We start from the raw sequence: 13,844 nt of genomic DNA on the forward strand, positions 1-13,844 counted from the left end.
GGTCGCGGAACATGAAACATGTTCAAGGGTTCTTCATCATCTCAGAATAATAATAGCCTCGCGCTTAGAATGATTGTCCGTAGATTAACTGTTACCTTCACAGAGTACTTTGTCAATGTCATTCAATTTGTGTCATTTCAATATTTTCAGTCATGAAAATTGCACATTTTTGTTTTGTGTAGTTTAGAACTTATTTTTTTGTAATTTAATTAATACTTTCATACAGTATGAGTTCGATTCCAAGTATAGCAGGTAGTAATTATATTTTTTGTCATTTAAAGTTAGCTAACCTAACCACAGTACCGGTTTTTATAAGAGGTTATAATCTAATTCAATATGTTCATTTATTTTTAGGATTGACCAACAAGGAATTATTCCTGATTGAGTGCAAGGAACCATTCCAAGAAAAAACACTTCGAGATGAAACCACCAAAAATATACGCAGCATCGTTTTCAGCCCTAAAGGGACATATTTGGCATACAGGACCGATAAGAAGTAAATATACCGTGCATAATAAATAATATTTTGCTGAATGGCGTTGTGGTTAGTGACCCTGACTGATATGCCGAAGGTCCCGGGTTCGATTCCCTGCTGGGGAAAATATTTGTTTAAAGACAGATATTTGTACTCAGGTCTTGGTTGTTGATATTTATATTAAGTATCTATCTATCTATGTATTTGTGTAGATATATCAGTTGTCCGACACCCATAACACAGGTTCTGCCTAGCTTGGGGTCGGATGACCGTGTGTGAGATGTCCCCACATATTTATAATATCATGGTAACAATAAAGATTCTTATTTTTGTCCAGGTCATCTTTTACACATTAGGTTCTAACCTTTAATAGTATTGCCACAGATTTGTTTGGCCTGCTGTTAGCTGACTAAAGGATTCAACCCACTATCAAGTTTGCTTGTTATCTGTAAAGCATGCAGATATTGTATACATATCTCATTTCATAGTACTAATGAATGTTGTATGAGTCAAGATGAGGTAGTTTTACTGATGGCCTTATTTGTGGTTGCTAACTCTGAATGATTGGTGCTCAGGCTGTAAGGCAGCGTTCCCACTACGCCGGACCGGCAGATCTGCCGCGCCGGTAAATCTGCCGGAAGAGCTAGTGGCTGTACAATTTATATGAAGCTATTCACATTATCCCGGGTCCGGCATTTTTGCCGAGCCCGGCATTTCTACCGAACGTTTTGTCACTACGAATTGCCGGTAGAACGACCGGGCCCGGAGTAATGTGAACGAGTTTGTGCCGGTATCTGTCCCCCGCTCGCCCCGCTCGTGCTCCCCTCGCCCCTGAATGTAAAATGAAAAGAATGGAAAATCTTTCCCGTAAAATAGGGTGTACCCAATGTTTTCTTTTATTTTGCCTTCTATTAAGATACCACCACAACACAACAATTTCGTCGTCCATTGTGCGCGCAGGTCCAAATTCAACTGAGGACTGTCTGAATTTCTTCCGGGATCCGATGTAATGTGAACACTCTGTCCGGTGTCCGGTTTTCGGCAGATCTGCCGGTCCGGCGTAGTGGGAACGCTGCCTATCATCTAAATCACATTCATTATTTACAGGGCTGAAATCATAAAATGTGCAGACTGGTCAGTAGCAGCTTCCATCAATGGGAATATCAAAGAAATGTTCTTTTCCCCACTCGATACTTATTTCATGGTGTGGGAAATGTTTGCCATGACAAAAGAAAATCCTGAGGTACGATTATTAATTTTGTAAAGTTGCAGAGTCTACAAGTAACTTATAAAAAAAGTTCTCATAAACAAATTTTGTATTCTACTTTCAGGGTAAAGCAAATCTTCATATTTGTAAATCCGACAGCGGGTCTGTGGTTGGATCATTTGTGCAGAAACATCAGACAGGATGGTATGATATATAATTTATAAGTTCATTAGGGCATTATTTTAGAATGATACTTATAAATTCCTTATAATTTGTATGTCCATCAAATTTCTATTTTATTCAATGCAATTTGTTAAAAAAGGCAGCTTGGCTCTGATGCAGTGAAGCAAAGCTAAAGCTTTGTTTATATCTAATTGGACCATAGCTTCCTCAATGTTGGCCATTCTTCCTTTCCAAACTGAAGTACCATTTTCTTACACAATGTTAAATGGAAATTTCTTATGCATCCCACACCTAGATGGATAGACCATGCCACATTACCCAAGGAAATATGAATCATAAATATATATATAGTAATATAATATTTCAATGACCTTCACAGGGAACCCCAGTGGTCCTCAGATGAGAAGTTGGTAGCTCTTCAGATAGCGGGCAAAGTTCTGATCTATGAAGATGGCAAGCTCGACCGTTTCACCCACCAGATCCAGAGCGAGAAACTGAAATCATTCAGCATTTCACCCAGCCCGGCGCCTGCCTACTACTTCTCCGTGTTTAACTTGGGTAAGAAAATGCTATAATATTAAATTTATAACAAGGCCAAAGATAGGATTGCTGATCACCCCACAAACTGGCTACTGACCTCACCATTAATAAGGTACGAGGGCTACACCGAAAAGATCGGGAATAGAATACTTAGGAATAAATTAGAGTGAAACCTTTTTGGTGTATCAAATGTAGTGTTTTTTCAAACATAATTCCATTTTCGAATTTAAAAAAAAGTAAAAAATAAAAGAGTATTGACCATTTGAATTTGACAAGTCGGTGTAAAAAATGGAGCTTATAGTGCCACAATCTTATCTGTTCCGGTGGTCAAAATGTGCAACTAACGAAACGTCATTGTCAAACATCATTTCATACTCTGTGCGTTATTTGAGTTGTCAATTTCAATTGTTGTTATTTAATTTGTTTTGTGATTTTCTGGGTGTAATACTGCCAAAAGCGCTGTAATGTAATGCAAGAAAAGTAGTACTATATATATTGGCTTTTATGCAGGAAGAATAACGTATTCAGGCGCCTTTAATTCCGTTTGAAAAATTGGAAGAACGAGTTGCAGCGGCTACAGGTTAGTGTTGCCAAATATGACGAATAATTTTACCCATATACTCCATGTAATTTTATGTAATATTTTCCAGAGAGGCCCGTGCCCCAGCAGTGGGGACGGGATGAGTCGTGATGATACTCGTGATGAAAAGTATATAATCTTAATTTTTCTTTGATTACAGGTGTGATGACATGACATGATACTTTAAATCTTAGGCAGTATACCAAGAAGAATTTCGCGCACCTGCAGCGATTTTAGACGGAATAATGATTATTTATGACATGTCATTGTTTTCCCAACCAATCAAGAGTTGGCTGAAAGAAATTGCTTTTTGGCAAGCCTTTGGAAGGAGATCCGTGCCCCAGCAGTGGGGACGTGATGGGTCAAGATGATGATGATGATGATGTATTAGCCTTTGCACACTGTCTGAATTTATTTTAATTGTATGCTCTTGTTTCTTGTTACTTTAGAAAATGTAAAATAAAGTGTTCAAAAATAATAATACTTAATTAATTGTTTTTTTAAGTCTATCTATCTCGTTATTCCCACGACCCACATATATTACCTATACCATTGTAATCTAGATTTAATCTCCTATATCAGAAGCAGAACATAATCAGAACTACACTGAAACAAATGTCGTTTGATATATTATATCCACTTTCATTTACTATCGACCCTATATTTTGATTTATCTATAATACTATACTTATGAATGTACCTAATTATTACAATAGGTAATAGCAGAAATGCATTGTCGTTTAAACCAGAAATAGGCAAAATTTAATCGAAAGCAACACTGGATTCGATCACAGCGATGTCGCCACCGGAACAGATAAGATTGTGGCACTATACGCGGGAACATTTCCGTGCAATAATTTTTCACAACTTTCGTCGAGGTTTATCTCAAGAACAATGTCTCGCCGAGCTTGTTTCTATTTATAAACTTGAAGCACCAAGTAAAACGACTATATATCGTTGGTATTCTGAGTTTCGCCGTGGACGTTCCTCTCTTACCACAGTCCCTTCTACTGGTCGGCCAAAAACAGCGGTAACACAAGATAACATCGATGCTGTACGCCAGTTAATAAAAGAAGATAGACATGTGACATACGAGCAGATTCGGGCTTCTCTCAGCATTGGTATGACAGCCATTCAAACCATTTTACATGAAGAACTGGGTGTCAAGAAGTTAGTTTCGCGCTGGGTGCCCCACCGTTTGACCGAGGAACAAAAGTCGGCTCGTGTTAATTGGTGTCGATCTGCTCTGCAACGGTTCAATGGAGGCAGTTCAAATGCTGTCTACAATATCGTCTCTGGTGATGAATCGTGGATTTATTCATATGAGCCCGAAAGAAAACATCAATCGGCAGTTTGGGTCTTCGAAGGTGAGGTCAAGCCAACAAAAGTTATTCGCTCACGCAGCGTGTCGAAAAAAATGGTCGCTTCGTTTGTATCGAAAACTGGCCATGTGGCTACGATTCCATTACAAGAACAAAGGACGGTTACTGCTGATTGGTACACAACAGTTTGTTTGCCGGAAGTCGTAAGAGAACTTCGTAAAACTAACCCGAATCGTCGTATAATCCTTCACCACGATAATGCAAGCTCTCATACCGCTCGCAAAACAAGAACGTTTTTAAATATGGAAAACGTGGAGTTGATGGACCATCCTCCGTATAGCCCTGATCTGAGCCCCAATGATTATTTTACATTCCCAAGAATTAAAGATATGCTACGTGGTCAACGGTTTAGCGGCCCAGAAGAGGCGGTCGAAGCTTACAAATCAGCTGTTTTGACAGTATCCACTTCAGACTGGAATTACTGTTTCAATGATTGGTTTAATCGAATGAAAAAGTGCATTGAATGTCACGGAGACTACTTTGAAAAACAATAAAAGTAAACAATAATATTATGATATCTTTGTACTTTTTTCTATTCCCGATCATTTCGGTATCGCCCTCGTATTCCAATAAGAATGCTGAAAACAAAAGGGCATTTGCGACAGTTTAGGACCAGTTTAATGAGAAGACAACCCAACAATGGGGGGGAGTACAACACTACACAATACACCAAACAACTGCATGTTAAAGTGACTAGAAAAAAAAGTAGCTGTTAGACAATATACAGTTTACATACTAAGTTAGTGGCTGATTTACCCTCAAAGTCAAAGGTTTTTATTCATCGTATAGATATAAAATTTTCTGATCAACGTAAATTTTTACAAACTACTCTCGGTTCGTATAAGGGGGGGCTCTTTCTATCTTAGGAGAAGAACGGAGGCAAGATCGAAGCCATCTTTTCAAAAAAAGACTTAAACTTAACTCCTTGGTATACAATTCAGCTCTCTATCTCCCCATATACACAGGCAAGTCCGGGCAGCCGTCCTCATGGAAGATCTTCAAGTACCCCGAGTTCGGGCAGGCGCTGGTGAGCCGCTCCTCGTTCCAGGCCGACAAGGCCGCCTTCCACTGGAACCGCCGCGGCACCAACATCTTCACCGTCACGCAGACTGACGTGAGTTTGCACTGTTTCATACATCATCATCATTATCACCAGCCTATCAGCTGTCCACTGCTGGACGTAGGCCTCTCCCAAAGCACGCCACTGCATGCGATCTATAGCTTTCTATATCATAAGCAGTCAAAAAGTTCCACTGATAAAATGTTGACATCAAATGGCCTAAATTTTTCTAAACATTTAGTTTAGAATTTGATCAAAATGTTTACGTTTGTGTAAACATTAATGTAACTTCATTATTGCAGACGACGTCATCATTTCCGTTTAGGAGTTATTGGTGCTATTGTGGTCACTGGAACTTTTTCATTGCTCGTAAAGTGAGTGAGTACCTAGAACGTAATTAGAACTCGGGCTACCAGTGCCAATATAAATGTACTAGGTATAAGTAATAGGTTTGCCGAACCAGCGGTGATACTCCTGTTAACCAGCGACATTTGGGCATACCATATGAATGCGTGTGTTTTTGTAATTTTTCAGCATCCTAACTAATATTATAAATGCGAAAGTAGCTGTGTCTGTCTGTCTGTCTGTCTGTCTGTTACTCTTTCACGCCAAAACTACTGAACGGATTTGAATGAAATTTGGTATACATATGGTCTAGACCCTGAGGAAGAACATAGGCTACTTTTTATCCCGGAATTCCCACGGGAAAACTTTTTAAGGCGAAGCGAAGCTCGCGAGAACAGCTAGTAGAAAATAATTTTACATTTTGTTTATGCCTGAAGGTTCAGAAGTAAACCTTTGAGAGGAACTAAAAGGAGTTAGCCCAATGTTTGGCTTGTTAACTCCATATAAAGCTAAATCATGTTTATTCTTCAACGTACAGGTAGACAAGACTGGCGGCTCGTACTACGGGAAACAGTCGCTGTCTCACGGCGACGTAAAGGGAAATTCTGGCAACATGACATTCAGTAAGTTATTTTATGTACATAATTGATGTATTAATTACTATGTGCCGTAATGTGCCCAACTGCCCATACATTTATCTTGTACATTGGAAATGAAACCAACACAAAATTACAGCGTAAATATGTTTGACAAGCGTACTTCTACTTCTCTCACTGAGAAACCAACATCTGCTAGAAATATTAAAAATTAAAAAACCGACTTCAAAAAACCACTAAAATGAACATTATTTTATTTTATAGTTTTTAGTTTATTTGCAATAATTTTTAATCAAAAGTAAGATGCAAATTATACCAAAAAGTCCTACTAATCAATACGAATCATTCAAGCCTAAACACGAGGTAGTTGCTATATACCGTTGAGGAGTTCCCTTGACTGCCTTCCGTTTCCATCATCAGATCAGCTCAAGGTCACCATCATATTTTTTTGTTATAAAAACTATATTTACGTTCTTAATTTCATTAGAATCGGTTAATATGTGTCCAAAATGGATATTCATACCCTGTTTTTACCCCTTTACCCACCCATAGGGGTGAGATAAAATTCTGAAAAAAAATGGGACCACCTGGGAGCTCAACCCAATACAACAAAATAAGAATTTTCAAAATCGGTTCATAAACGGCGGAGTAATCGGTGAACATACATAAAAAAAAATATCCCGACGAATTGAGAACCTCCTCCTTTTTTGAAGTCGGTTAAAAATATAAAGTCCGGTACCGACTTATCTAACATGACACGCAATGAAAGAATTCCCTTCGTCGTAATACTCTATTTATGCGCGTAAAGTGCACGCTTCTTCATCGGCACTACAGCAGTGTATACCCGCCTTAAATATCGCTTTTCTAACGATTAAACTGACCCAAATTATACCCCTGATTCCAGGCAAGGAGGGTCCGATCCACGCCATCGCCTGGAACCCCAACAACTGGAACGAGTGGGTGGCGGTGTACGGCCACGCGCCCGCCAAGGCCACGCTGTTCAACGCCAAGTGCGAGCCGCTGTTCGAGTTCGGGACCGGCGCCTGGAACTCCATCTATTACTCGCCTGATGGGAACTATATCCTTTGAAATTAGTGGTCTTTGTTGAGGATTTTGTGCTGAATATCTGGGTGGAATGAGTTGCATTTTGTGGAACGAATAGTGTCATCTTTATCATCAACTTATTGTCGTCATCATCTGGTTATACATCCCTGCCAAGGAGTGTCAACACTCTGTTCTTAGCGTTCCGCATCTAGCCTCAAACGGCTACCACTTGAAGGACGTCAGTCCGGCTGGCGTCTTAGGGCGAGCGCTGCGTTGACTGAATTGTCCGTTGCGCAGAAAAAAAGGCTACAACAAAAGAAAACAGACCGCCCGTGCCGCGATTCACTTCCGTCTACTTAAAACAGTTTTTTTAGCTTACCTATTTCCCAATTTCAGAAAATACTACTATAATTACATAATATACCCCCTCCCAAACAATAGCTCCTTAACCCCCCCACACATGTGATCCTGGCCGGCTTCGGCAACATCGCTGCGGGGCAGGTGAGCGTGTGGGACGCGCGCTCCCCGCGGCGGCTCGGCGCGTGCGCGGCGCCCGCCACCACGTGGCTGCAGTGGGGGCCGCGCGCCGAGTGCTTCCTCACCGCCACCACCTACCCGAGACTCACTACCGGGAACCAGTGAGTGTTGAGTGATGCCTAAAGCTTCTTTAAGAAGGGAGATGGTTTCATGTTGTTTGAAAGTAACTTCATAAATAAACCAAAATGGCGGCTAACGCTTATGTTGCATCATCAGAGGATTCGGAACGCATTCTTGCCACAAACGATGAATATAGCGTACCAATGGACACTTACTACATACATAAACCAAAATGGCGACCAACGCGTGTGTTGCATCATAAGAGGAATCAAAGCGTACCAATGGACAGTTACTACGTATATTAACCAAAATGGCGGCCAACGCTTATGTTGCATCATTACAGGATTCGGAGCGCATTCTTACCACACGCGACTAATATAGCACCAATGGAGCCCTTCATTTTCATTCATTCCCCTTCATTTTCATTCATTCAACTACGAAAAATTACCAAAATGACCGCCATCCGCGTATATTACGTCATAAGCGGATTCAGAGTGCATTATTGCTACAAGCGACTAATATAGCGCAGCAATGGACTCAGTATCTTCCGTCCATTGGTGAAGACACACGGGTGGTCTCTCGGGCGCCACGGCGGGGGGCAGGCGAGCGTGTGGGACGCGCGCTCCCCGCGGCGGCTCGGCGCGTGCGCGGCGCCCGCCACCACGTGGCTGCAGTGGGGGCCGCGCGCCGAGTGCTTCCTCACCGCCACCGCCTACCCGAGACTCACTACCGGGAACCAGTGAGTGTTGTGTCATACCTAAAGCTAAGCGCCAGGGTCTAGCTCTGGCAGACGGATTCACAAAATGGCGGCCATGAGAGGATTTGTAGTTGTAGCGCATCTATCATTCTATCATCATCAATCTAGCCACAATCCACCAATATAGCGCTACCAATGGCGCCGAGCGGCTTTTAAACTCCATCCACCAACAACATCAACATAAGTGTACCTAAATTAGCCAAAATGGCCGCCATCCAGGTATGTTTATTTATTTATTTATTTATTTATTTATTTGATACTTTATTGCACAAATATGAAATATAAGTAGAAATATGAAGTAATGTAATATAATATGAAGTATGTTACATCATTAGAGGATTCGGAGCGCCACAAGCGACGAATATAGCGCGTACCAATGGGTGGGACAAAGAGTCTAGCGCATACTGCAATTGGCTAAAAATTTGTAGATGAGTCTCATTGATAAGTGACAGATTCTTGTGGCAACCGCGTCAGAGTTACTGTAGTATACCAGGGCATTTTAGGATGTACTGGCTTTATTCTATTCGTGAAGTACTGCTTCTGCGGGCATACTCGTAGATAGCGTATGAAAAGACATAGTTTTCTAGTCATCGTCGTCACAAACATCTTCCCTATTCAACCACTATCAGGGTGTCCACTATCTGGAAAGTCAGGGAAAAGTCAGGGAAGCTCTAGGTGGTCAGGGAAAGTCAGTGAAATTGATGGGCCATCTGGAAAGTCAGGGAAAAATGACCTTTTTCTAGCAAAATTGTTAGTACTTTCCTTTAGTAGTAATACTTCTTTTTTACGTGAAATACATAAGTAATAAAATAAAATCTCGTTTAGTTTTGGAATATTTTTGACTGATCCTTACTATTATACTATAATAATTACTTATACAATTAAGTTTTTTAAATCTACTTGATTTCATAAAATATTACAGTTGTAAAAAATTGTAGGAATTCTAAAAGATTAGCTAGATCCCAGACTCAGCTCGTATATATACAGGCCCTGTAGCACAGGGCGCTATTAAGACGTGACAAGAGTTCTCCGTCGCGCTCGCTCTTGAGGCTACGCGATGCGAGTGAGCGCGATGCAAAACTCTTGTCACGTCTTAAATGCGCCCCGTACTAGCCCTTCTGGTTGATGCAAAAGAGGGTGACTCATCTCACCATTCAAAACAAATTTAGTTTAAAGACTTTTAGAAAAACGTCATTTTTTTGGTGCAGGCGCTCATGAATTGACTTGGAAAAAAGGAGGAGGTTCTCAATTCGCTAATTATTTTATACGTCAGCGAGATCGCATACGCTGCCTCCGCGCGGCGTCTATTAATCAATAATATTTTTTTTTACTAATTTAGCAGATCAAAAATGTATTATATTTAATCAAAGTTCATAAAACTACTACATGTTTAATCAAAGTTCATAAAACACAACTAAGTAACAACTTTGTCAGGCAGGAGAGAGCCATACAAAAAGAATGGTTCTGTTTCAATTTCTATTTAGGTTTCAATTTCTACTTTTATGGTAGGTAATGAGTCAAATTTTGGTCAGACTATTAAACTAGGCAGTATAGCAACTTGGACTAAGGAAGCTGCAAGGCGGATGCGGATGATTTTTTTTTTCGGACATTTTCAATACTCACACAACTAACGTTTTTTAGAATGACCTCCTAAGGCTCAAGAGGGAACCTCGAGAAATAGGTATTTAGGAAAACGTTTGCTATCGTTTGTGCACTCATGCCCCCCCCCGGGGCTATAAAGATAAATGTAGCTCGTGACAAACATAGGTACTTTCCTTGATAAAATTTCAGGGGAAATCGTTATTCACCAAGTAAATATCAACAACTCTTTTTCATTTTGATGTCAATCGTTTCAGCATAATATATTCTAGAAGGAAGGTTTCGCCTTTAAAAAATATATCGTTTTTGTTAATCAACGGCATGATTCTGCGCAGTTTTGATCACAAAAATTGCGTTGCTTGAGGTGCCTATAAGTTTGAATCTATAGCAAATTTAGAGAACAGAAATAACTATAAACCTAGTAATTTATTGTGTCGTTAATATCCTAAAAAATCATGGAGATTGTATAATATTTAGAAGTAGAATAACGTTAGTGTGTGTTAAGTGCTTTACTTCCCTATTAATATACCATTTTTGCCGACCCTGTATACATATTTTACGCAGTCAACTTATAATAAGTGTCAAACAAATGAATGTTAAACATTGAAATCAAGATTTTGTCTTCAAATTACTTAAATTTGGTTTATATGTTGATATTTGGTCAGGGAAATTTTCTGGAACGGTCAGGGAAAGTCAGGGAAAAGTCAGGGAATTTTTTGGAGCATTCTGAGTGGACACCCTGACTATCTAACTAACCTAATGATGATTTTAAATTCCAGATACAAAATCTGGCACTACACGGGCGCGCTACTCCACAAGCGTGAGTGCCAAGACAAGGAGCAACTTCTCTACCTGCTCTGGCAGCCTGGTACCTTCCCCAAGAGTGAGCTGTCTCGGGCTACCGTGCGCGGCATCGAGGATTCTACCCCCAAGCCCACGGCCGCTTACAGGCCGCCCGGAGCGAGGAACAAGCCGTCGACTTTCACGTTCCATGAACATGAGGCGCCGCATAAGCCTGGGGAGAGTGGTGGTGAGTTGGTACCCCTTATCATAAAATAAAGACTAAAGAAAGTTTTGGTAATAACCCGGCCTTTGACTACTGATTTGTATGAAATTTGTGGGCTATAACCGGTTCTAAACAAGAACTATATTTAGTCTATGTTTTATAATTTCAGTAAGTATAGGAGTATATTAAAGTAAAATTTTGTTTCAATGCAATGTAAAATACAGTTACACCTCAATCCTAATCAGAAGTTGAAGAACATGACACTATTCGACAATAAAGCTTTCGCACCCACAGCGCCATCTAGCGGCCAATCTCATAACTACTAACTTATTAACACTCCACAGCCGCGCCATCGAAAGCGGCCATCAAGCAGAAAGAGAAGCGAGAGGCGCGCAAGGCCCGCAAGGCCGAGGAGAAGGCTCAAGACCCGTCCCCGCCCCGCGCCGCCGCCGCCGCCGCCCCGCGCCCCGCCTTCGTCTCCACTGGTGACCCCGACAAGGATAAGAAGATCAAGAATATTAATAAGGTACACATTTTACTCTCGACACATAAGAATTACAAATTTTAAGGTACGTGCTCTAAAAATTGGTCTCTACTATCTCTCCACATTCAAAAAAACGTCATTTTCGAAAAAAAATATTCAAGGTCTTCGAAACTCTGCTGTTTGTGAGTTGCATCTTCTGCGGGATAACAGTCGTGCACACGCAATGCTTTAGAAAGAATAAATGCAAATACAAAACAATGGAGATCGCGGGCCGTGGCAACTTTTGAAGACGTCTATGTCCCATTATGTAGAGGAACTGTAAATAGCATAAAACTGTTGATAATGATTCGTTCAATTATTAATTTCAGAAACTGGCTGACATTGAGAAGCTGAAACAGATGAAAGCGGCGGGCAAGCCATTGGAAATCAACCAGAAGCAGAAAATCGAGACGGAAGCGGCATTGCTCAAGGAGATAGAACAGCTCAGGTTATGATATCATAGAAATTGGTCTACTATACTAAAAGATAATTTCCTTAACCGTACTATTGTAGAACGTTGACTTGAGAAACATAATGCTAGCAGTTAAAGTTGTAATTGTATAAAATATTGTAGTTAGATAAATCTAGCGCATTTAGGACAACATTCTTATAGCCTACTTGTATTTAGATTGTTACATCTAATCGTCGCTATACTGCAAAAACCAACTATCTCAAATTTTTGCTCAATAGTTTACCATACTGCTTCAGTTTTTACGCATTGTATCTGCGAAAATCCTGTAAAATGACTTTTGTGATTTAATTGCTTTTCGCAGTATAGCGACGTAATATTTTAAAAGAATCGCCTTATACATACAGTAGTTGAATAGCATATTCTTATACAATCTACCTAAAGTGTAGTGGGGGAGAGGCTAAGAGTAACTTTTATTATTTACTCGTAAGAGTCGTAAGAGGTAATCATTATATCCATTATTTTATTCCAACAGCCATTGTTACTGTTATTTAGGGTGACTTCCACTTCTGTATAGACGATTTACTAAATTATGCTATATGATAATAGATAAATCATATTTAAACATCCATTAAATTCATGCAACACAAAAATTCTGATAAATTGATCCTTACAAAAGCATTTATCAATTATCGTCAGTTGGAAGAATACTGTAAGTTGTAAGTGAGACTGTATATTTATAATTTTATGATTAGCTTCAATAAAAAAAATTATTAAAAATTCGCAAGTTAGAAGTAGTTTGATGATGTGCTAACTCTGAAGTTTAATTATTGTACTGTCCCTGTTGGCTTGACCTATGTCTGTTAAAAAAATGTTTCGGTTGAAAATATTAATTCACTAATTAGAAAGAGTACAGTGTTACGGTAAACTACAACTTTAGTCGACGTCTAGGAGAGAAAAGAAAATAGTTATTCTCGATTTTTTACGAATTGTGTTGTGTTAAGTATACTCATTGAATATAAGCGGCTTGTACCATGTTTGTATTTGTTATTGTTGACTATTAAAATGAAATTATATCTATCTAATTACAATAAACATGAGTTGCAAAACAAACTATCTTTTAATTTTATTTCGAACTAACTTTCCTTTTCATTTTTACGACCTTACTACTAGTACTCTTGTCTACAGACTTATTCATTACATAACACCCTGTATTAATCAAAGGTTATGACCATAAAAGGGGTATTTAATTAAATACATATTATTATTTACATTTACACTCACTAGCAATGAAAAAGTTCCAGTGACAATAGCACCAAATAACTCCTAAACGGAAAATACTAGCTTAAAGATGCCGTCTGCAATATTGAAGTACCAACATTTAAAAGCACATCAGAATATTACCAAATGAAACGTAAATATTTTCAAAAAATTATAAATTAATGATTTAAAAATTGGGGTAAGTAATTAAATTTGGTATCGATATTTTGTTGAACTTTTTTATTGCTCGTGAGTGTATTGTCATATTTGTCATTCCATAC

General features: G+C 39.4%; 1 protein-coding gene across 1 annotated transcript; it reads left to right on the plus strand.

Moving 5' to 3' along the window:
* The first annotated feature begins 107 nt into the window (after window positions 1–107).
* Window positions 108–12,807, plus strand: LOC105382467 (eukaryotic translation initiation factor 2A). The gene is made up of 12 exons (XM_038108391.2): window positions 108–252; window positions 355–496; window positions 1,583–1,718; window positions 1,807–1,886; window positions 2,245–2,423; window positions 5,333–5,481; window positions 6,311–6,395; window positions 7,273–7,446; window positions 7,873–8,050; window positions 11,145–11,395; window positions 11,716–11,897; window positions 12,224–12,807. The coding sequence occupies exons 1-12, from the start codon at window positions 228–230 to the stop codon at window positions 12,347–12,349; spliced, it is 1,707 nt and encodes a 568-aa protein (XP_037964319.2). The 5' UTR covers window positions 108–227; the 3' UTR covers window positions 12,350–12,807.
* Window positions 12,808–13,844: the final 1,037 nt, after the last annotated feature.

The sequence above is a fragment of the Plutella xylostella genome, chromosome 15 (genome assembly GCF_932276165.1).
Source record: "Plutella xylostella chromosome 15, ilPluXylo3.1, whole genome shotgun sequence".
NCBI lineage: Eukaryota > Metazoa > Arthropoda > Insecta > Lepidoptera > Plutellidae > Plutella > Plutella xylostella.

What these genes read in the sequence shown, in the direction of transcription:
- LOC105382467 (XM_038108391.2), top strand. Translation starts at nt 228, where the DNA reads ATGAGTTCGATTCCAAGTATAGCAG. An exon ending in CTTCTCCGTGTTTAACTTGG is followed by an intron (nt 2,424 to 5,332) that starts GTAAGAAAATGC and finishes CCATATACACAG; the next exon opens with GCAAGTCCGGGCAGCCGTCC. An exon ending in TTCTGGCAACATGACATTCA is followed by an intron (nt 6,396 to 7,272) that starts GTAAGTTATTTT and finishes CCCTGATTCCAG; the next exon opens with GCAAGGAGGGTCCGATCCAC.